The sequence below is a fragment of the Echinops telfairi genome, unplaced genomic scaffold (assembly GCF_000313985.2).
Source record: "Echinops telfairi isolate 266 unplaced genomic scaffold, ASM31398v2 ScPeMD7_7462;HRSCAF=8500, whole genome shotgun sequence".
In the NCBI taxonomy this organism is placed as follows: Eukaryota; Metazoa; Chordata; class Mammalia; order Afrosoricida; family Tenrecidae; genus Echinops; species Echinops telfairi.
Window position 1 is genome coordinate 5427833 of NW_022111362.1, and position 23798 is coordinate 5451630.

At 44.5% G+C, this 23798-nt stretch overlaps 1 protein-coding gene across 4 annotated transcripts in view; it reads right to left on the bottom strand.

Annotated features, from left to right (window-relative positions):
* The window catches only part of SYNDIG1 (synapse differentiation inducing 1), a 268069-nt gene that overhangs the window by 39219 nt on the left and 205052 nt on the right, over positions 1-23798 (bottom strand). For 2 of the 4 annotated variants that reach the window (XM_004717782.2, XM_045283540.1), the window contains exon 4: positions 15351-15547. The exons of 1 other annotated variant lie outside the window; for it this stretch is intronic. In XM_004717782.2, coding sequence (XP_004717839.1) covers positions 15389-15547 — 159 coding nt within the window. In that variant the 3' untranslated portion in view covers positions 15351-15388. Of the gene's footprint in view, positions 1-14074; positions 15548-23798 lie in introns of those variants that run through there. One more of the 4 variants, XM_045283541.1, reaches the window with a different exon arrangement.

Genomic DNA, 23798 nt, shown 5'->3' on the forward strand with positions numbered 1-23798 from the left:
TTAATTTCATCTATCTATACTTCTTTACAATCGTATTAAATGTGTACCCCTCCCTTGATGTTTGGACCTCAGCAAGTGATACAGTATGGAAGAAATTACCCTCTATAACCTGCTAAAGATTAACACCATAGCAGACATTTTCACACGGGACCCAGCCTTTGCCAATGAATTGCAAAGACTGCTGAAGGGGCCTCAGAAAGTCTGAAATGGAAGTCTCTTCTTAGCAGTTTTAGAAGGTAGAAGTTCGGTTAAGTTCACTTTATTTGGAAGCAGTGTCCTTAGCAAAATATGGGTTTGGGCTCTGAGAAACCTGGGTTGAAGAACAGGACCCTGAGATATTCCCCAGAAGAAAGACTGGTCCTAAATGATCCCTATCACCCTGCATATAGTATATTTCCTCTGGAGCCAACCATTGCCATTGAGAATGATAGAAAGGATCACTAAGGCACTAAACCATTGTGATTGATAATGACATTTCACTCAATAATTCATTATCAAGACCTACAACCTTCATTCTTCAGCCTTCATCTCTTGATCACTTAAGATGGGTCTTTCATCTATGTTTGGACAGGTTTAGTACGTTGTTCACCTAGGGTCCAATTTTACCTATTCTTAGTTCATATGGGACAGTTTCCTGAGGCTGGGGAAATGATCAGAGGATGCTTTCTGGAGATGGTGGGCCTCAGCATATGGGCAGGGACAACTAATCACCTGGGAAGGCAGCGGCCAGTGGTCTGTCTTTCTGCAGCTACAGGGAAACACAGGAAACATCAACCTCCCTGTGCAGTGGAAAATCGACTGCAGGGAGAAGCAGCATGCCTACCAACATAGCCCTCCATCAGATAGGCTTAAAGGAGGTCTGGCTGCTGCTGGAAGGGTTTTGAATTGCCTTTGGACAGTGTGGGCCATGATTTTTTGGTGCTCTCAGGTAGATGCAAACCACACATCTTATTGCATGTGAGCAGAATGAGCTTTGGTCTGGAAAGTCCAAGTGCACATCAGGAACTACTTCTTGAGAAGCCTTAGTGTAAAGGCAGTGTATGAACTGCAAGAGTGGGGTTACACTGGGCACCTCAAAACCTGTTAGAATTATAGGAAGTTAACCCCATGCAGAACACTTGCCTAGCCTTCTTAGCTATTCCAACTTTCCAGAGGATCCATGGCTTGGCTGTGTGGGTAGGATGCTGGCTCATTTTCCAAAGTATCACCTTGAAGTTTTAACATTGAAACAGGGCATGCTTCCCTCCATGCACACCAGTTAAAGCTGCACCACTATGGTCTGCTCTGCTCCTGGAATAATGAAGCTAAACTCTGGTCTAATTGGTCCTCCACTCAAGTACTTCCTCAATGCAAGAACATTTTGTTCTATTAAATTGGCATTCCATGATGCACATCTTCCCGATATGATCACTGAAGACAAATGGGTGCATAATCAAATGTGGTGAAGAAAGCTGAAGGTGCCCAGCTATCAAAAGATATAGCATCTGGGGTCTTAAAGGCTTGCAGGTAAACAAGCGGTCATCTGGCTCAAAAACCATGAAGCCCACAGGAAGAAGCACACCAGCCTGTGTGACCATGAGGTGTCGAAGGGATCAGGTATCAGGCATCAAAGAACAAAAAATCATATCATTTTAAATGAGGGGGAGTGCAGAGTGGAGAGCCAAAGCCCATCTGTAGGTAACGGGACACCCCCCCTTACAGAAGGGTCATGGGGAGGAGACAAGCCAGTCAGGGTACACTGTAGCAACGATGAAACATACAACTTTCCTCTAGTTCTTAAATGCTTCCTCCCCCTGACTATCATGGTCCCAATTCTACCTTACAAATCTGGCTAGACCAGAGGATGTACATTGGTACAGATAGGAACTGGAAACGCAGGGAATCCAGGACAAATGATCCCTTCAGGACCAATGGTGAGAGTGGTGATACTGGAGGGTGGAGGGAAGGTGGGGTAGAAAGGGGGAACCTATTATAAGCATCTATATATAGCCTCCTCCCTGGGGGATGGATAACCCAAAAGTGGGTGAAGGGAGATGTCAGACAGTATAAGACATGACAAAATAATAATTTCTAAATCATCAAGGGTTCATGAGGGAGTGTGGGGGAGAGAAGGGGAAAATGAGGAGCTGATACCAAGGGCTTAAGTGGAGAGCAAAGGTTTTGAGAATGATGAGGGCAACGAATGTACAAATGTGCTTGACACAATTGCTGTATGTATAGATTTTGATAAGAGTTGTATGGAGCCCCCAATAAAATGATTTTAAAACAACAACAACAACAACAACAAACAAACTCTGGTCCAGAAGAAGATCTACTTCACAAGTGATAAGTTAGTGTGACTCGAGCATCATGCACAGGGGCCCATGGGAGTAAAATAGTAGAGACTTTGAAGGCTCTCTAAACATTTCTGTTAAGCATTAGCCACTCCTCCACAGAAGCCATGCGGATAGAGGTCCTTCTGCAAATAAATACAAGCCGACTCTTTACTGAAGACTGTGCTTGGGTTACAAATATTGGGAGCCTGTCAACCATGTCTCCATCAGAATGCATGGCCTTTGTAGAAGGTAAAACTGCAGTGGTCAGAAAGAAAGAATGCTCTCCTTCCTCCCAACTCGCTGCAGACACTGGAGAGTCAAGGCTGCTTTGTGTTGAGAAGTGGCAATAGAGAATACAAATAAGATCTACAGGAAAATAGTGCAGGTTCAAGTCAGAAGTCCAAGGGTAAGTCAAGTCCCCAGCAGCAGGGAATCCTAGGCCACATAGAGGTGTGCGTGTGTGTGTGTGTGTGGGGGGGGTGGTGGTGTCAAAAATTAGTCGTGGGCGATACTTCCTGAATGGCAAGGTGGATTGTAGTTTTTGATGGTGGCAAGTGGAAAATCATCTAGTGAATTCTGGGTATATCTCTTTACCTCGTTGAGTTTCAGCTTCTTAAAATCTGTCCAAATGTCCTCATCAAGACATATGGGAACTGTCAGAGTTGAGCTCTTGGAAAGGGCTATGGGGATGGAGTAAGGCGGGCATCCTATTTACAGTGGTGGCGGGGGGGTCGGGGGGAAGCTCCTGTGAGCCAGAAGCCAAGTTGGCAGGAGGTGCCAACATGGGATCCAATGAAGTTCTTCTGACCGCCTGAGACACTGGGACTGCTTCTGGAGAGGGGTCTTACACTGGGCAAAGAGGGCCAGGGCATCATAGGGCTGCTTTTAAGAAAGTATGACCACTTTCTCCACTGGTCCTGGGGGGGTTCATCTGTGGAGGGAAGGAGAGGGAGAAAGGGGGAACAGAGGACAAGGTCTACATGTGGCCTCCTCCCTAGGGGACAGAGAGCGGAGAAGTGGGTAAGGGAGATGTGAGATGGGGTAAGATATGATAAAATAATAATAAATTATCGGGGGTTCAGGGGGAGGGGGGAGCAGGGAGGGATGGGGGAAATGAGCTGACACCAGGGGCTCAAGTGGAAAGTGGGTGTCATAAGAATGATGAAGTCAACATATGTACTAAAGTGCTTGACACAGATGACGTATGTACGGATTATGATGAGTTGTATGAGCCCCTAGTAAAATGATTATGTATAAATAATAAAAAAAGAAAGTATGACCATAGTCACACGCCTGAAAGGACTGAGCCAGAGGTGGTCAAGCGTCAGGCTACTTGCAGCTGGCAGCCACAGGACTGAACAAGGCCTCTCTGGAAACAAGGTTACAATTGGAGGGGTTTACAGGTTCTGTTGTTAACAAAATATCAACAAGCATACATTTGTTACGCTCAGGCATGTTCATGTATGGTTCATTATCTTTTAGGATTTCCTCAGAGGCACACTGTGTGCTTATGAGCAGTCTTCAGTCCCTCCTGGAGACCGTCCTGACTTCACACACACTTCTGTTCCCGTCAGTGGTAGCCTTATGTCCAGCCTATCTTGTCCCCTGTGGCACAGGGGTGCTCAGGGGCTCAAGGTCACATGAAGTAGCTTCTTCCTGAGGTCCATTAAGAATCTCCTGTTGCATAGTCTCAGATGTGGGCTGAAGACCACTTGAGTGGGTAACTTTGGACTCCCTCAGAGCCACCTCCTGGCATAGAAGCACCATTACCAGATCACCCATACTCATAGAGCTGGCTTCTCCAGCTCAGAGTCTGACTCATTCTTTTTTCATGGCTCTTCCTGAAATCATATCCGGGGATCAACAAAGTGCCACTGACCTTTCAGACATACGGGAACGGGCCAGTCCTCTGTGGAGCAAACACACCTTTAAGCCTATGGTGGCTGAAACTACAGAGATGCAGACAGGGCTGGACCCAGGACAGTGCGACCAGTTGCATGATAGGGAAATTGGTCAACAGTGTATTTGAACAAGGGGAAGTAATGGAAAACCATAAACTGGGGTAGTGACTGTTGAGTTTAGGTCTGTGGGGGACCAGCTTTGTCACGAAGGCAAGTTCAAAGCCTTACTAGTCTATGAAACAGGCATGATAAGCACCATGCCCACCTTGAAGGGCCGCAGTGAAATTCCTGGGAGGAGGCATGTGTTGTTTTGCATTTCAGGGGGACCTGGCTAACCTTCCTTCTCTCATCATGCCACCCCTCCTCCTCCACTTGGATGTGTGAACACAGAATTGAATTCCCTAGGTACGAAGTCAAATCTTATCAGTTCTCTCCAAGGAAATGGAGGGGCCAGATGAGGAAGACAGAGAGATCAGGCAAGGTTTCCTTGCTGCCTTCCCTTGCAACATCCCCTGCTGCAGTAAACAACTGGCCAATTGATGTGCACCGAAACTAGAGGGGCAGGGCCTCCAATACTAGGGATTGGGTGCAAAGGACTCCCACTATCCCAGGGAATTTGTGAGGCAGTTATGATCCTGAACTCAGACTTCAGATGGCACCGAGTCCTCATTCAGTTCAGTTCGAGCCCTGGGACTCGGGACAGAAGGACAGTATGGTGCAAGTGTAAGGCTTGTGTAGGAGAGCTGCAAGACTGTAGCAGGGATTACAAGCCAAGACTCCAAACCCAAAATGAAACCCACTGTCATTGAGTCACCCTACAGGACAGAGCAGAACTACCCCTATGGATTTCTGAGACTGTTTTGTCAGTTTTATCTTTTTAGGAGCACGAAGCCTCATCTTTCTCCCTTGGAGTGGCTGGTGGGTTCGAATCGCTAACCTGTGGTCAGCAGCCCAAGGCATAGCCCACTATACCACCAGGGCTACTCATGTCCAAAAATGCGACTAGAGAAGGGGCACACAGGGATGAACCATCATCCTCAAAGAAAGGCCATTGAACAAGCTTTTCTGACATGCCTTTGCTTTACGCACATTGTTTATAGGTGTCACATTTAGGTTAATGTGAGCCTTGGTCTTCCCATGGTACACACCTGGGTTTTCAATAGAAAGGGAGGACTGCATCTTGAATCTGAATTTACACCCAAGGTATATTGAGTTGACAGGTGTCACCACTTATGTCAATTGATGCAGGTGGACAGTGGTCAGACATGTTTTCTAGGGTATAGTTAAGCCATGCATTAAGAACATCCAACAGAGCCTTTTAAAGGGGGTGCAGGAGAGGATGAGGAGCTAGAACTCAGATTAGGGGCCCTGGAAAGGGCAGCCTCCATCATGCTGTGATGGCCACTTGGCATTGGTTTCTAGGGAGTTGCAGCAGTTGTTAGAATAATTAGAAGTTTGCACCATCAAGACTTATAAGCCATAGGCTGCTATGCATGTGGAGTGACTGTAGAACTTCTTTGAAAAGAACAGAATGGAGTGCTGGTTTTGGGTCATCTCACCCTCAGAGTTTGGAGACGCTGATCTTGTTGTTAGTGCTTGTTCCTGGTAATATGTCACCGGCTTTTCTGTGGCAGTCTAGGCAGTTTCTTCCTGACCAGTGTGCAACCAAGGCAGCCCCTCCCCACATTGTCCTTGGTTTTTATTTCCCTTGGGAAAGTTGGGCTATCTGGTGTATTAGGCTGGGTTTTCTAGAGCAGCAAAACCAGGACACATTTAAAGAGATAAGTTTATATCAGGAACGAAATGTATGTCAAGAATGTGGATCACAGAGCAGGAAAGGCTAACAAGGCCAGCTCACTTCTGTGGGATCCTGGGCCGAAGAGCCAAGGAGCAGGGACAAGCTGGGTGGCAGTGGCAGCTGTGATGATGGCAGTATGACAGGTGATGGCAGTAAGCATTGAACAGGAGGCAGCCGCAAATGGTGGACAGTGGTAGTTGTGGACTACAGCTGCAACAGATTGGCAGCAATTGTAGATGGCAGATGGGGGCAGCTATGGGCTGTGCTCACTGTGGCAAAATCCAGACCAGCAAGATGGAGAGAGAGAGAGAGATAACATGTCATGTGACCCTTACTTAGAGTAGATCAATATGCCACATTCTTAAGGGGCTTTATCAGGCTGTGATTCAGTGTGAGGACTTCAGAAAAAAAGTCTTGCTGCCAAGTTGCAATCATCAAGGCAAGTTCACACTGAGCTGACTATCACAGTCCATCTCTTGTCAACTTTGGATCTGTACATATCTCTTTAAACCATGAATAATCTCCGAGAAGATGATGATAAAGTTGTACTTGTACCTAACAAAATACAACTAACATGCATACAACTGAAAACACACTAACCCCATTTACATCTTATATTTTGAAAGTGAACAAAAATATTTGATGTATACATATAAAGAGAGTATATTCATAATAATTACAGTCTTCATTTCTGCAATTGGTCATGAGGCCATAGCTGGTATTTAGAACTGCCCTCTTCCACCACCTATTCTATATTCTCTTTGCTTTCAGCAATCGCCCAGCTAGTCATGGTTCTTTGCTTGATGGGGTGACTCAAATATTCATTCCTGAATATTCTGGGCCATTAGTAATCATGTTAGAATTTAGTTGCTGTAGTTTACCATTGATTATAATTACAGTACATGGTAGTGCTAAGAGACAACTTGAGGAATCTCTTGGGTTCCAGACATAGTCTTTATCATCATTATTAACACCAAACCAATTTTTCTTTGGTAATCACAATCAAATCACACCACTCAGTATTTAAGACCTTTCTCTACCTTTTGAGCCAGAGGCACGAGGAGCCCCAAGTGGCCAGGAGGCATTTGTAACTTCCAGTTCAATCTACTAAGTGCTGTGTCACCAGGTAGGAGTTTTCCTTCTTTTGGAACTAGGATCTCCAGACCTGAGAAGAAAAGGGTCACTAAGACAGGAAGCAGAAATGCTGCAAGTGGGTCACTAAAGGGGGTGGTGTCATTCCCATTTTCACCTCTTGGTTCCTGGGCCCATTCCTGGCTAATGGAGACAACAGCACCATGTATTGGCCACTGGTTCCGAACATATAGAGCTAAATGCCTGGAGAACATTGCCCAAATCCTTCAAGGTATCACCACCTAGCAGGTGGCGAGATTGTGTCTTTAGAAGGCCATCTCATTATTCTATCAAGCCAGCTGCTTCAGGATGGTGGAAAACATGTAAGACCAGTGGCTTCCGTGAGAATAGGCCCATTGCCAAGTCGTTTGTTATGAAGTGAGTCCCTTGATCTGAGGCAATGCTGTGCAGGATACCGTGCGAGTGGATAAGACATTCTGTAAGTTCATGAGTGGTAGTTTCAGTAGAAACACTGCATTCAGGGAAGGCACATCCATATGCATAGCAAGTGTCTATACCAGTCAAAACAAAACACTGCTCTTTCAATGATTGAAATGATCCTATGTAATCAACTGACCACCCAGTTGCTGGTTGATCTCCAGCAATGGTCTCATATCTTGAACTCAGTGTTGGTCTAGGCTGCCTTCTCTTGCTTTATTATTTTGTTTGTTTTTTGCCTTCTCTTGCTTATGGCACCACTCAAAACTAGCTGTTTTAGAGGCACTTGATAAAACGTCTGGAGTAGCACACCTAAATGAGGGACATGTTGCCTCCCAAATCTGAAAAGGCTCACAAACATTGCTCCTCATTTAGCTGTTGGAGCAGCCAGAAGCAATAACCTTCCCTTCACTCTGGTCGGAATGTCTCAACATGCCTCACACCACTGGAGCCCTAGAAATGTTCACTGAGTCATTGATACTTCTTCCTTATGAGGTCTACTCAGTGTATTGTCATCGGTACAAGGGAATGTAACATTTTTTGAAATAAAGGCGATCAGGCTCCCTGAGGACTAAATTATGGCATTATGTGGAGAACTGATATCACCCGTAGGGAAAGTTGTGAAAGTGCGTTGCTCTGCCAGCCAAAGGCAAATGCCTTCTGGTGGTCCTTTCACAAAGGCATTGGCCAGATCAACAGCTGATTACCAGGTATCAGAAGTATTCATTTGCTCAAGCAATTAAACCACACCTGGAACAGCAGCTGAAATTGATGTTACCACCTAGTTGAGTTTACAATGATCCACTGTTATTCTCCCAAGTCCCACCCCCACCCCCACCCCCAGCCTTAAAAAACAAAAAAACCCCAGGCCAAATAGTTGAATTAAATGGAGATGTGGTTGGAACCACAACTCTTACGTCCTTCAAGAACTTAATGATGGCCCCGATCTCTGAAATCTCTCACAGAATGTGATTGTGCTTTGATGAACTATTTTCCTAGGCAAGCCATCAATTGGCTTCCCCTACCTTAATGGCCTTTATTCCACATTTTATGGATCACTGTGGGGGCCTGGCCTGTAAATAAGTATGTTTATTCCAATTATGCATTCTTCAACTGGAGAAATTACAACAAGATGGGTTTGGGGACATACAAAACCCACTGTGAGATGAACCTGGGCTAAGACTGCATCAATTACTTTACTTCCTTATGTCCCCACTCTGACTGGTGGCCGCCAACATATTTGAGTCTTCTGGAATAAGTGTGAATTCTGAGTCAATGTTTAGTAATCCCACAAAGTTCTGATGATTCCCCCCGCCCCTTAAAAAGCATTTCTTTTTGGAGAAGGCTATAGATTCATTTGGGGAAGACTGGCAGAAAGAGTAACAGTATAACCTTTGGTGATTTAGTAGGCCCTTCCTCAAAAGCACTTGACCTCCCTGTATTCAAGGCATGTGGCTCTGTAAACTGGCTTAAGTCTGGGAATTGTTTGAGGGTTTGTGGCTGTCTAGTCTAGTGAGTCAAGTTAGATTGACATTTACCTGACCTGGAATTCTTCTGCTTGTATAGCTCAAATACATATTTAGTTTCCCATGTATTTCACTTCTAGGGACACCCTGCTTAAGCACTAAACTCTATATGTTCATCTAAGTCAGGATATTTGGATTATCATGCCTATTCTGTCTCTCAATTAAGTGCTACCACTTGCCTCCTTCCACCACAGGGACCATTCAGCCCTATTGTAGGCACGTGTCTGAATTCAAAAAGGGCAGTTATGATTGTCACACCTGACTGACATAAAATAACAATCACAGGAGTCATCACATATGGTGGGTCTCCTTTTACAAATTTGTTTCTTGTTGTTTTGGTAAAAAGTGTGTCCTTTTGTTGGTCTATGTGTTTATTCTGATGAATCCACTCTAACATACCAATTTCCCAAAGCCTTTGGATACCTTCATCTACAGTGTTACTAAGGTAGGTCAGGTACTTTAAGTTGACTCCAGGTAGGCTAGTGCTTCTCAACCCACCTAATGCTGCGACCCTTTAATATAGTCCCTCTATGTTGTGGTGACCCCCCCAACCACAAAATTATTTTCATTGCTACTTCATAACTGTAATTTTGTTACTGTTATGAATTATGCAACCCTTGTAAAAGGGTCATTCGACCCCCAAAGGGGTTGTGACCCACAGGTTGAGAACCACTGATGTAGGCCATCTTGCAGCCCATGTTTCAGTGAACCAAATAAATGATTGGATCTTCACCTCTTGAATCAAAAAGTTAATGAATAGTCTGTGGTTAGTGGGCCCATATCAACAAAATCAGACTGATCAATACTGATGTTCCTTGTACCAGTATCCCACACCATTAGCACCTATCCCCACACACATTCTCCAGGGTTCTGCCTCTATGTAGTAGGAAACAACAGCAGTTCTTTACAACTATAGCATAATTTTTCCTGGGTCACCATCTATACCTCACCTTTATGCACTCTCTGAGACTTAATTATAAGTGTAGGTCTCAAAGCAATAATGAATGGGTTGTGAGGTCATTTCCTGTGGGTTTCCAGCAACAGCTTATAAGGCATTTGCCCTCGGTAATGTCCCTGATACAGCTCCACACATCATCTCAGCAGGCACAGTTGGGTTAGTTTCTTCGAGTGTGGGTTGTTTTACTGGGGATTAACCTCTTCGGATTGGAGTGGGGTCTCAATGGAATCTAGGCACTCAATGCCTCCATCTTTCTGATTATCAGCCCATATGTCCCCATCTCGTGTTAAGGGTCCTGTTTCTTCTCAAGAAGTGCCCCTCTTTTAGTATCAGAAACCAATCTAGGCTGATAATTCAGCTGGCCTTGTAATTCAGCTATTCATATGATAAGATGTTGGATTTGGTTTTCAGCAATATCAGCAGTATTACTAGAAGAGAGAGGGCTTTCTTTTGTGGCACAAGTGGAAACTTTGAGGTCTTTTATGTGGCACTTGAGATGCACTTCTGAGATCGTCTCTTTTCTTTACTACATTGTCTTTTGTAAGACGAAACAGTCAACCAGGTCCCCTCTACTTCTCATCCTGACAAAACTGCTGAAAAATATCAAATATATGATCAAACACCATAAAAATATTAAACATTAAACATAAGTCTCACTTTCACCAACACCTCATCAATTGGTAGTGACAATTTGGATATTAGTTTGCCACCTCATGCCAATCCATTTTGTTGAGGGGCTTCCTCTTTTTTGTTCCTCCTCCATGTTATCAAACATAGAGTCACTTCCAGGGGTGGTCTCTCCTGATAGCTTATATATTAAGAAAGGTATTTATATCAAGGAAGCAGCACAGACAACTGCAAAGCAGTCTAACCAGTTCAATACTAAAGTCTGTGGAGGACCTCCCTGACTCATGCTAAGTTGTTAAGGGATGTTAAGTTGGAAAATTTTCTTCACTTGAATGGCTGCTGGTGCTGGGAAAGCATGAAGTTGGGAAGACTGTAGACTGGTGGAAATAAAGTCATGTAGATCCAAGGGAGGGAACATAGCACGTGAGGATAGCTCCCATATGGTGGCCACCAGCCCCAGAAGCCAGACATAGGATCTGAGGAAGCAGGAAGAAGAAGGGGGTCAAAAGGGTGTAGTTCGCTACAGTCCCCCATTTCAGGAAGTAGCTTATGAGCAAGAACCAATGGTGTTGAAAGGAGAAGTTCAAGCTGTAATGAATGCATTAGCCAAAAACGAGGCTCCAGGGAATGACTGAATATCCATTGAAATGTTTCAGAAATCTGAAGAAGCATTGGAAGCACTTACTTGTCTATGCCAGCACATTTGGAAGACTGCTACTTGGACAACTGACTGGAAGAGACTCATATTTGTATCCTTTTCAAAAACAGGTGGCCCAACAGAATGCTCAAATTATAGAACAATATCATTGAGATTGTATGCAAGTAAAATTTTACTTAAGACCATCCCATAACAGTTACAGAAGCACATTGACAGGGAACTGCCAGAAGTTCTCAGACTGGATTCCGAAGCGTATATGGAACAATGGATATGATTGCTGATGTCAGCTGGATCTTGGCTCAAAGCAGAGAATACCAGAGGGATGTTTACTTGTGTTTCATTGACGATGCAAATGCCTTAAACTGTGTAGGCCATGATAAACTGTGGATATGCTTGAGAAAAATGGGAATCCTGGGACACTCTATTGTGTTCATTTGGAACTTATACATGGATCAAGAGGCAGTTATGTGAAGAGAACAAGGGGATACTTCATGGTTTAAAATAAGGAAAGGTGTGTGTCAGGGTTGTATTTTCTCACCATACTTGTTCAGTCTGTATGCTGAGCAAATCTTCAGAGAAGCTGGATTACATGAAAAAGAGGGTGGCATTAGCATTGGAGAAAGGCTTATTAACTACCTGTGGTATGCAGATGATGCAATCTTGCTTGCTGAAGTGAGGAGACGTTGAAGCAGTTGCTGATGAATATCCAGGAGTGTAGCCTTCCCTATGGATTAAAATTCAATGTAAAGAATACTAAAATCCTCACAAATGGACCAAGAGATAGCATCATGATAAATGGAAAAAAGGTTGACATTGTGAAGGATTTTGTCTGATTTGGATCCACAATCATTGTTCATGGAAGCAGCAGTCAAGAGATCAAAATACTTATTGCATTAAGTAAATCTGCTGCACAAGACCTCATGTGTATTGAAAAGCACAGATATTTCTTTGAGGACAAAGGTGCGCCTGACCCTAGCCATGGTATTATTAATTGCATCATATACTTATGAAAGTTGGATAATGAATAAAGGAGACCGTAGAAGAATCACTGCATTTGAATGGCGGTGCTGGTGATGAATATTGAAAGTATTGTGGGTTGCTAAGAGGACAAACGGATCTGTATTGAAAGGAGTAAGACGAGATTGCTGTTTGGGGGCAAGGATGGCAAGATTTCGTCATACGTGCTTTGGACATATTGTCACAGGAGACTAATCCCTGGGGAAGGACATCATGTTTGGTAAAGTGGCGGGGCAATGAAAAAGAGCCAGGCCCTTGACTGAGATGGATTGACGGCTGCATCAATGGGCTTGGGCATAGGGCCAATTGCGAGGACGGTGCAGGACCGCGCAGGGTTTCATTCTGTTGTGCACAGGGCTGCTATATGGGTCGGAGCTGACTTGATGGCACCTAACAACAACAACAACAACAACAACAACAACAACAACAACAACCTCGCCCCATAGTTTAACAACTCCTCTTCAGAACTGATGGCAGACTTAGCTGGACTCGCAGAGGCAGAGGCAGCATTCTCAGTACCTTTAGGCCTAATCACACTTGAGAACTCATTCAAAATCATCTCTATGATTTTGTTTCTCTAGAACCACTTCCAGTACCAACAGCAGTAAAGCAAAACCCAAACGCGTCGCCATCCAGTGAATTCTGACTCCACGCAATCTGTTCTGACCGGGCAGGAGCGGCCCTGTGGGTTTCTGAGACTGACTCTTTCGGAGAGCAGAAAGCCTCATCTTCCTCTCAAGGAGCAATTGGCGGTTTTCTAGAGAAGCAAAACCAGGACACTTAAATATATGGATTAAGTAATACGTTTATATCAGGAAAGGAATTTAGGTCAAGAATGTGGCTCACAGAGCCAGAGAGGCTGCCCAGTCCAGTTCACTTCTGTGGGTCTGATGCTGGTGGGAAGAACCAAGAAGCCGTACAAAGCTGGGTGGCAGTGCATCTGCGATTGTGACAGTGTGGCAAGTGGCAGCAGTGGGCAGCAAACAGACATCAGCTGTGGATGGCAAAGCATGGTAGCTGTGGACAGTGGCATCTGCAGATGGGCAGCAACTATGGATGGTGAACAGGTTCAGCTGCAAATGAGGGTAGCTATGGACCACAGCAGCTGTGGTGAACTCCAACTAGCAAAACAGGGAGAAAGAGAGCACCCATCATGGCTATTACTTATAGTAGATCAAGTATGTCACACCTCCAAGGGGGCATCATCAGGCTGTGATGTTTGGCTGGGCAGCAGGGGACTTTGGAAGGAAAGTGCTACTGCCAGGCAGAAATATCAAGGCAAGTTGATAGCAAGTTATTACACCAGGTACAATACAAATTTCTGGTGAAGTGGGGATACCTGGTAAGGCAGGGCTATGTGGTGAGGTGAGGGCACTAAGTAAGGTGAGGCCATCTGGTGAGGTGGGATTGCCTGGGGAAGTTCTTTCAAGTCCATAAGAATTTTGACCTACCAACAAGGAGATCTGGGCCAAATTGCAATTCATCTCACTTCATCAAGAAGTAGTTAAAGCAACATGGTTCAACAGTAAGCCTTTGGGAGTCAGGATCCAGTGGTCTGGCTTGCATCTTGACCATGCTACTTCCTAAGCTTTGGGAATTACTATGTCTTCAAGAAATAATTTCAGAATTAAGTGAACTAGTGCCAAATGAAAGCTCAGACCCCAGAACACAGCACTGTGCTCTGTGCTTCACAATTACCTAGAAATTCTAGTAAATAGGTCTATTTATTGTACTCTTTTTCTAGAGACAAGGTGTAGACAAGTATAGACATTTGTCCAAGATCACATAGCATTGGAGTCCTGGGTGACTCTGTTTAAAGATGTTTGTTTAAAGATGAAGTACAAAGTGTAACTAAAACCCAACCATTGATACCAATCAGAAAAAAAGTCATAAGTTAAAAGGTTAAAAGATAATTTTTGTAATTATGAACAATGGTTAACAAAAAGTAATGAAATGGTATTTAAATGTCTGTGATTACTTATTTCTTAGCGTTCACCTGGTAAGGATAAGGTTTAGCAAGGTATACTAAACAACATGAAGCAACAGTGGTGACTTTAAAAATGACAAGAATATTAATTTTTCATTGAGTCAACAAAGTAAAGGTTCTTCTCCTTCATAAGCTCACTAGTCCCATTCTTAACACCAAGGTGAGTATCACCCAGGGGATTACAGGGACCCCTTGGCTTTACGTTGAGGGGAAGGTACAGATTCTTTCTCGTGAGTTCCAGGAGTATGTGTTAGCTGTCATTCGGGGGGTTTAAGAATAGGGTTGTAGTCGACCTTTCCTCTCCTAAATCAATTAGGCCCTGAGATTACTTGGTCACTGCTAGATTTGTCAAGTTCAGAGGTGGCCAGACATTCTCTCTACTGGAGCTTGAAAGGAACAGAGATCTGGCAAGATTCCAGACTATATTAGCTTAGCTTTTTCAGGGCTGGACAAACTTGTAGTCCAGTAACCCTGGCGGTCCTACTAGGGGCTTCTTTAGCTTTTTGCTTTGTCCATCTGGGATGGTTTGACGAATCGGCTCTTCCTTCATAGCTCCAGTTTATTTTTGTAGGGAAGACCTGTTGGGGGAATGCTAGAGGTATTCAACAGGGCTGGCCCCTTTCTACCAGTGCATCATGCACCATGGTCCATCGAAAAGAAATCTTAAAAACATGTATATTGCTAATGCAGTGGCCTTGCAGGCACCAGAAGGCTGGAGAAAGTACTGCATTGCCACCTGTGCACCCAGAACCATCGAGAGACACCTTTCAGGTTGTGATCTTCATTGGGATGTCCATGAAGAAGGGTTTGAAGTATCCACCTGCCTATTTTTCTACACAGTGCTGAGAAGACAAAATTAAAAGATAAATAGAAAGAAAATCTATGGGTAGATTATTCCAGCACTTTCTGGGATCATTTTGCCAAGCTTTTCTGTACAGCCTCATAGCACGTATCCCATACAGCCCCATGTCAGCTCTGCCTTGTCTTCACCCACCAGCTTGCCCAGGCCCTCCCCTTGCTCTTGGACGAGACTCATAAGTGGTTGCTCTTGGAGAGGTAGGCGATGAGGGCCACAGCCACACCCACATAGATGCCAGTTCCCAGTGTGATGGAGAGCACAGCCAGGAAGAGGGCCCGCCGGGAGCTGGTGCTGGCTTGGTGGAAGTCTCCCTTGGCTACAGCTTTGTTGGTCTGCAGAATTGGAGAGGAAGGAGGGAGAAGAAAAAAGAGTCAAGATGAACACATCTGAACAAACAGTGACTGGAGGTAGTAAAACGCTTTCATTATACTTGACCCCAGTGTAACACCGATGACCGAGACAAGCCTAATGATTGCTACCAATATGGAGGCTGGGGTCTTCAGGCCCACTAGGTGAGAGGTGGTGGGATCTCGCTCCACTGCTGCTCTCTCGACGTTGAATAGCATTTTCTTACCTGAATAACAATTTCCAAAGTATGTGCAGACATAAACCTCATTTAATCTCTACAACTCAGTAGGGTTATGAGGAAGATAATTCCAATTTTCCAGAAACTATAGCATTAGATCATTAAATCAATTGAAAGTTACTTAAAACTATTTTTCCTTTGCTCGGTGGCCATGATATCATAGTCATTTATGTCATAAACATTCCCTTATAGAAGGGTCGCCGGGAGGAGACGAGCCAGTCAGGGTGCAGTATAGCAATGATGAAATACACAACTTTCCTCTAGTTCCCAAATGCTTCCCCACCCCCCTTCCCTGCCACTATCATGATCCCAATTCTACCTTACAAATCTGGCTAGACCAGAGGATGTACACTGGTACAGATAGGAACTGGTAACACCGGGAGGGAATCCAGGACAGATGACTCCTTCAGGACCAGTGGTGAGAGTGGCAATACCGGAGGGTGGAGGGAGGGTGGGGTGGAAAGGGGGAACTGATTACAAGTATCTACATATAACCTTTTCCCTGGGGGATGGACAAAAGAAGAGTGGGTGAAGGGAGACGTCAGACAGTGTAAGATAGGACAAAATAATAATAATTTATAAATTATCAGGGGTTCGTGAGGAGGGGGTAGCGGGGTGGGGGGAGGGGAAAATGAGCTAATATCAAGGGCTCAAGCAGAAAGCAAATGTTTTGAGAATGATGATGGCAACAAATGTACAAATGTGCTTGACACAATGGATGTCTGCATGGATTGTGATAAGAGTTGTGTGAGCCCACGATAAAATTTTTTTAAAGACCAAAAAACAAAAAAATCTCCCATCTTGGACATAATTTTAGTTGATAAAATTCATCAAAAAATAAAATGAGATACAACACACAAACCTATTTCCAAGTACCCAAATTACTTAACAGAAGGTTGGCTTCCCAATATACACATTTCTTAAAATCATGGGTTGGACAGGAATTAAGAGGTTTAGGATGTTGTATCTGATTTGATCCTTTGTGTGTGACTACACACATCTTCTCCAAGAGCCTTCTTTTTTGTCCAGTGCCACAGCAAGATTAGAAAGGCTGCATGCTTTGTCACCTTACTCATAATCTGATGTGGCAAATTCATCAATCTCCCAGGAAATGTCTCTGTCAGGGTGAAGAGGAGTTTTATGGGAAGGTGTTTGTGCTCCTGACAAAAAAATAGGACTCATGCTAGCATCGCCGTTTCTCCTTTTGGTCCAGAATGTTGCTATGGGGACTAGAGTTGCAGTGGATGTGTGGAAGGTAAGAGAAGAGGAGAGAATTATTGGGATGCCAGAAGTGATTTAATGGAATGCTGGAACCTTGGTACCCCAGATTATTGTGTGAGGAAATCAAACACTTATACTTTTGTTGGCTAGGTGGATGGCTACATGCTGTTACACACACCTTCACCAATATAAGGAGTGTAGAGAATGTGACATGAATCAGCCATAACCACTATTTAGTGGACACAAGTAAAATGGCTCATTTGGAAAATGTGGATGGGTACCATAATGGCAGGTACATCCTGGACGCTTCCTGGTGAAGAGGACAAACCCCAGGCCAGTGGAGGGCACTGTGGCACAGCCCACTGTCCTGGGGGCAGAGGGGGCAGTGCATCCTCACTCACTGTCATGGCTCATTTACTGAAAACCAGTATCTATCTGACTCTGTTCCCTGTGTCATCAGTGGGACTTACATATTTTACATAAATGTCAGTGGGGACTGACATTTCACTTACTCAAACCAAAAAATACCAATACCTCTGCAATGCCCCACAAAGATTAGTCTCAGAGATAAATCATGGCATAGATCTTCATCTTTCAGTCTCTTAATCCCTGGTGTAAATGGGACATCGGCGGCTGTGTTAGGTTGAGAAGAGACTCCAGTCGGCAACCTAACCTCTCTGTTTCCTCCCAGCTCATGATGTTGAAGGCCAATTTAAATTTTTTCCTACTTCAAAATTTTGGGCTTAGAACTAAGCTTGGCTGCTAACATCAGTTTATGAAGCCGCAGAACTAAGATAAGGTAAAATGTGAAGCTTCCTGGGACAATAGCAATTTATTAGCTAATTAAGTCTGAATTATCTGGGCTTCATTTTATCTCACTGTAGTGCCAAATAGCCTGATGTCCTGTAACATAATTTACTGTAATTTCCCTTCTTTAGCGTTAGCTACACATCACCATCGGTCATTAAAATCACAACTCTTTTGTTGTCTCTGCTATCTTCACTGTCTTCATCACAGTGCAGGAGTGGAGAAGAGGGCATAAAATCAAAGGGAGGTTGGCTGGCCATTCTCTCCTTAGACTGTTAGTTCTTGCAGAGAACTTGGACCCAGACTTTAGCCTAGCTTATCAGAGTCTTGTACTTTATAATTACTTGTTTGATAGCTGCCTCCCCTGCTCAATTGTAAGCAGGGTCCATGTCTCTCTTGTCCTTGTGGCTTCCATGTAGTCTGGGCCGTTGTTGAATGAGTGAGATCCCTGCAGCTCATCTCCAGAAAGGCCCTTTCTGTTTTCAACCCTCATATACACACGCTTGGGTGCTTTGGTGGGATTCATGAAGAAAGCAGTAGCATCCCTGGCCATCTCTTCACTTAAGCTCAGGTCCAGCTCGCCATGAACCTTACTCTCCTGCAAGGGCATACGCTCTGCATTTTTGTGTGTTTTAGTCTAAGGCAAGAGGGCCAGGGCATTTGCTTTCACAGATAGGCTGTCTTCCAACAATGTTAGTCAACACATTCATTTCATAGATAGATAGATATAGATAGGCTAGTAGGGAGGCAGACGGAAAGCTGTCTTTAAGTCAACTTCAACTCATAGTGACCTAATGTACACTAGAAAGAAAGACTGCCTGGTTCTGTGTCATCCTGACCATCACCAGCATGTTGAAGTCCAAAGTTACTGCTATTGTGCAATTCATTTAACTGAGTGCCTCCCTAGCCATTAGCTCCCTAACTACACTAAATGTGATGTCCTCCTCCGTAACGGAACCCTCATAAGTACATGTGCAAAGCTAATTAGACCGTGTTCTGCTGTGATCTACGTGGCTTTCATTGGTTAATTTTCAGAAGTATACTGCTGAGTCATTAGTCTTCATTTTCTAGGTGCCGAGAACACCTGGGTCTGTGATCGTCTGCATTAGACAGAAGGTCCACCATGGCCTGATGAAGTTCACTCCTTGACTGTCACCCTTTGTTTCAGAAAACGGAGTTTCATATTTATAAAGCAGTTTATTTATCACGCCGAGAAGGTGTAACTCAACGGAAATGTTTCTTTTCATCTTGGTAATTTCAGGACTAAAACTCCAGGCTACCTTACTATACACTAATTTCCGTACTATGCACTGGGATTGGGTTTCTTATCTGGAATCCATGGATCTGTGGACCTGACATGGAAGGTGAGGTTTTATGTGTAAGAGCATTTTTTTTTTTAAAGAAGATTGCTCTGCCTACTTCATAGGATTCTCAAAGCAGCCTCCGATTCACATGTTCCTATCCATTGAATTGGAGGGTGGGGATGGAGGACAGGAGATGGGAACTGGAAACACAGGGAATCCAGGGCGGATGATCCCTTCAGGACCAGTGGTGTGAGTGGCGATACTGAGAGTGTGGAGGGAGAATGGGTTGGAAAGGGGGAACCGAATACAAGGATCTACATGTGACCTCTTCCCTGGGGGACGGACAACAGAAAAGTGGGTGTAGGAAGACGTTGGACAGGGCAAGATATGACAAAATAACAATTTATAAATTATCAAGGGCTCATGAGGGAGGGGGAACAGGGAGGGAGGGAAAAAATGAGGACCTGATGCCGGGGGCTTAAGTGGAGAGCAAATGTTTTGAGAATGATGAGGGCAATGAATGTACAAATGTACTTCACACAATTGATGTATGTATGGATTGTGATAAGAGTTGTATGGACCCCTAATAAAATGATTAAAAAAAAAAGAGGTGCAGAGTCAACATAGCCTTTCTCAGTGTGGGCAGAGCAGCATTGTCTTTCTGTGAGGATGAACAGTATAATCTGTCCTTCCTAATTTGTATGCAACCTGGTTCACAGGGCATGTCCTGGGGATAAGTGAGGGCTTAGCAGTGTCCTTAAGGAAGCCAACCCAAATATTCCAGGCCATAACCAGCACCACGTGTGGCACATCAACATTGTGGTAGACCTCCTAACCTGGGCGTGCGTCAGACTCAACCAGTAGCTTTATGAATCTGAGGCCAGGCACATTCGAGGCAAAGTGCTTCAGAAGCCCAGTGACTTTAAAGTTCCAGGAACTAGTGTGTAACCAAGGCTGAGCAAGGGGTGAGGTGGGGGCGGGGGTGCTATCTCCTTGGTCATTCCAGGATCTGCCAGTGGACTACTAAGAGTGGGTTCATTCAGTTGACTTTGGACCTTTGCATCCACCACCTTGTTCTCCCTGCTGTCTCTGCTTCTTCATTCTGCTTTATCAGCTTCAATGAGTCAAGAGAAGGCTGACTTGAACCACAACTGTATAAATCATGTCTAGATATAAATATCTTTTTACATATAGCACGTATAAGCATCCTGGTTTTGATTCTCTCAAGAACCCAACCTAACACAGCTATTTTGTGTGTCCCACTTCCTGTCTTGCCCACACCCCTCAAGTTCATTTTATATGCTGCCTGAACTTCTCTTCCCAGGGTCAAATACAGTGTGGGCATTAAGTGCCCTCTGTAGTGTCCTTGCACACTGACTCTGCTCCTAGTGCTTGCCCAGCATCACCACTCCCCATGACAATGCTGCCTTATCTCATAGTTCTCTAAAAAGCCCATTTCACACCCTGGTCATCACACTGCTAGGGGCCTCAAGTTCTTCATTTGCAATGGGAGAAACTTTACTGACATGTGAAATACCTCTGGCTTCAGATAAACAGTGAGTATACCAGGGACTGCTAAAGAGAGGGAGTGTAGGCAGGGTTTTAGGAATGGGGATTGACACTCCTGTTTCCTGAGTGGGGCTAAGGTAGTCTGGGTGGGTCATCAGACAAGGCCTCCAGAGTACAGAGCCACAGGGATTGCAGGAGGTGGCATGGCACCAGAAGCAGAGTATCTTGCTATGTTTTTTAGCCCTGCCACGGAAGGCTCAGCATAGTGTCCTGTGGTCTCTGGGACCATACAGACATGGAGGTCCTTTCCGTGTTGCCCTAAAACTCAGCTAGGTGTCTGTGAAATAGGCCCTCTGGTGCCTGATCCACAGGGTGCAGGAGGCCATGGGCAAAGAGGTATCACTCTTGCTGTGACTCCTTCTGGCCTCTTTTCTCTGGTGTCCAGAGCATGTTCCCTTCACCCACTGCTGCCCCCAGGCCCCTGCCCTGACCCCACGGGCTCTGTGCTGGGGTAGTTAATTCTTGATTTCCTCGAGGCAGCCCTTTCCATGTACATGACCCTCTCTCTGGCCTGCTCACTATGCCACCTTCTGGCTCAAGGCCCCATGGTCGTAGCTGCTTAGATGCTTTCAGCTGCCCTAAATCATCCCTATGGGCAATGCCCTCAGGTATCTAGTTGGAATTTGCCTGTTTGTTGACTGACTGGGCTGCCAGTGCTTGCCTTGGGATGGGCTGGGTCCCCTCTGGAGGCTTTGCTAGCTCTCTTGCTGGAATCACAGAGTTGTAGGGACATGGAAGCCAGAACAGTTTCCCTCCCATGGGTATGCTAATTACCAATGATGAGAAAAACTATGTGGCTTAAAATAATCATTGCCTCCCTCCCGGTTTGATGCAGTTTGGAGTGACTGGCCTTAGCAGCTTTGGCTTAAAGCCTCTCACTAGCTGTATATAAGACTGGGCCACAATGATTCTCAAATCCTCATTCAAGACCATAGCTCACCTACAAAGACAGCGTGAAGCTGGGTATTAGGCCTCTGCTCAGAAACTAGCTGGGGAAGGTCAATTGGGAACATTCCTCCTTCGTGCTGAATTTTACCAGGCCCTGACTGAAATTACCAGTTCATAAATGGAATGCATTCTTTCTTTTGCTCAGAAAACAGAAAGTTCAGGCAGTTGAGTGAATGTGAGAAGCAGCTGGTATAAGCATCTTGTAGGTTCTAAGAGGTGGACTCAGGGCAGGGGTTGATGTAGCTGTAACCTTGTGAAGGCTAATGTATGTATACATTCTACCTGACAGAACAAGATCCATTGGGGACCAAGGGAGGGGGACCTTGGAACATCAGCGTGAAAAGCACCAATGACCCGAACCAAGTACCTGACAACCACTCATGGCCATGCTGAGTCAAGTGGCAACCCATGAGAGCTGAGCGTATGCACAGTTCCTGGATCATTGCAAATTGAAGTATTGTGTATACACACTGTTCTCTTCATTACGCCAGTACATTCACTTCCCTAGTTATCAAGACACGAGAACACTGGGTTTAAATTAAAGAGTAAAATACAGTAGTACTGACACTCATGAAAATAAATTTTACTCCCTTGAGTAAAGTGTTATTTGAAATGAGGAAATAAAAATGATTTAAACAGAAATTGTGCAAATAACATAAACATTTTGGGGCCCAAATGGCCCCATCAGAGACACAATTCTGCCAGAGGAGATTGTGGTGCTGTCGGCCATGTCTCACATATTTGTCAAGCCTGATGTCAGTGTACCCATCATTCAGTCAAACAACCAATTTTTCCCCCCTTAGGGAAGTAAAAAGCTTTTTGATATACACTTATAAATCATTTGTGCTCATGTTTTCATAATGCAAGAGAACCACTTTGCAGATGAACTCAGTGCTTCAGAGGAGCAGTTCTGAGGATGGTGCAGGGCGGGGCAGCGTTTAGTTCTCCTAGACATAGGGTTGCTATGAGTCAAAACTGGCTGGATGCCATCTAACCACAACAATCATCTGTGTTTACCCACTAATAATTCTCTGCAGCTGTGGCGGTAGATACTGTTGGTAATCTCTTCAGTTGCTAAAAAGAGCACTGCTATAACTAACTCTCCAGCATGGCAAAAAGGGAAGAAAGGACACGTTATGCAACAATAACTCTACTCTCAAGCAAACACTCAACAACAATTTCCCATATGCTCATGAAAAGACATCTGCAGGAATTTTCATAGTAAGAGTATGTATAATAGCCCCCAACTAGAAAGACAACTCAAATGCAACAGAAAGGCTAAACAACTGTGGCATGCTCACACAGGGCAATGCTACACAGTCATGAGAATGAGTTGTAGAATCCCAACATAGAACAAAAGAAGCTAAACCTACAGCTTGGCTCCATTTCTATAAAGTATAAATCAGGCCAAAGTAGCCTGTGCTGTCAGGGGTGTGGATACCTTTAGGGTTGTCATCAATGGAAGAAAGTATAGTTTTTAAAAAAAAATTGCTTGTGGATCCCAAGGTAGTTTGCAAATGAATTCTACCAAGAATTACAACAAGGAAGGCGAGTGGTGGAGGAAATGAGATACTGATTTCCCATATAAACCTAGGTGCAAATATGCTTCTTGTCAACCACAGGTGTAGTCAGGTCCCTACACCAGAGCTACTCTGGCTTCTCCCTCCATCTCCCTCCAGCTTCATTTGCATCTGATGCTGCTTTCACCTCATTCACCGCTTTTAGCTTTATTCACACTTAGCCCGGTGGCACAGTGGGTAGAAAGTATGGGACTTTCTACTCCTGTAAAGTGTTACAGACTTAGATACTCACAGAGGCAGTACTATAGGGCCACTATGAGTTATCATTAACTCGAAGGCAGAAACATGCTGAAGGATGGCATCTTTCTCTGTGGGTCCTAGAGGTCTCCACTTGAAGGGTAGCTACACTCCCTCCTCCCTCTCCATGGAGAATGAAGACATTTTCTTTGATTTGTGTGTCCTACAAACCAGTTGTCCTGCAGGCCTGGACAACTGACTCCTGCTTATTCAGTGAGAAGTGACAGGGAGCGGCACTGTGCCATCCTCTTTTTTCTCACACTCTTTCTGAGCACAGTACACTTCTGTGTTAGTCTGGGTAGACTAGAGAAATAAATCCATGGACACACAT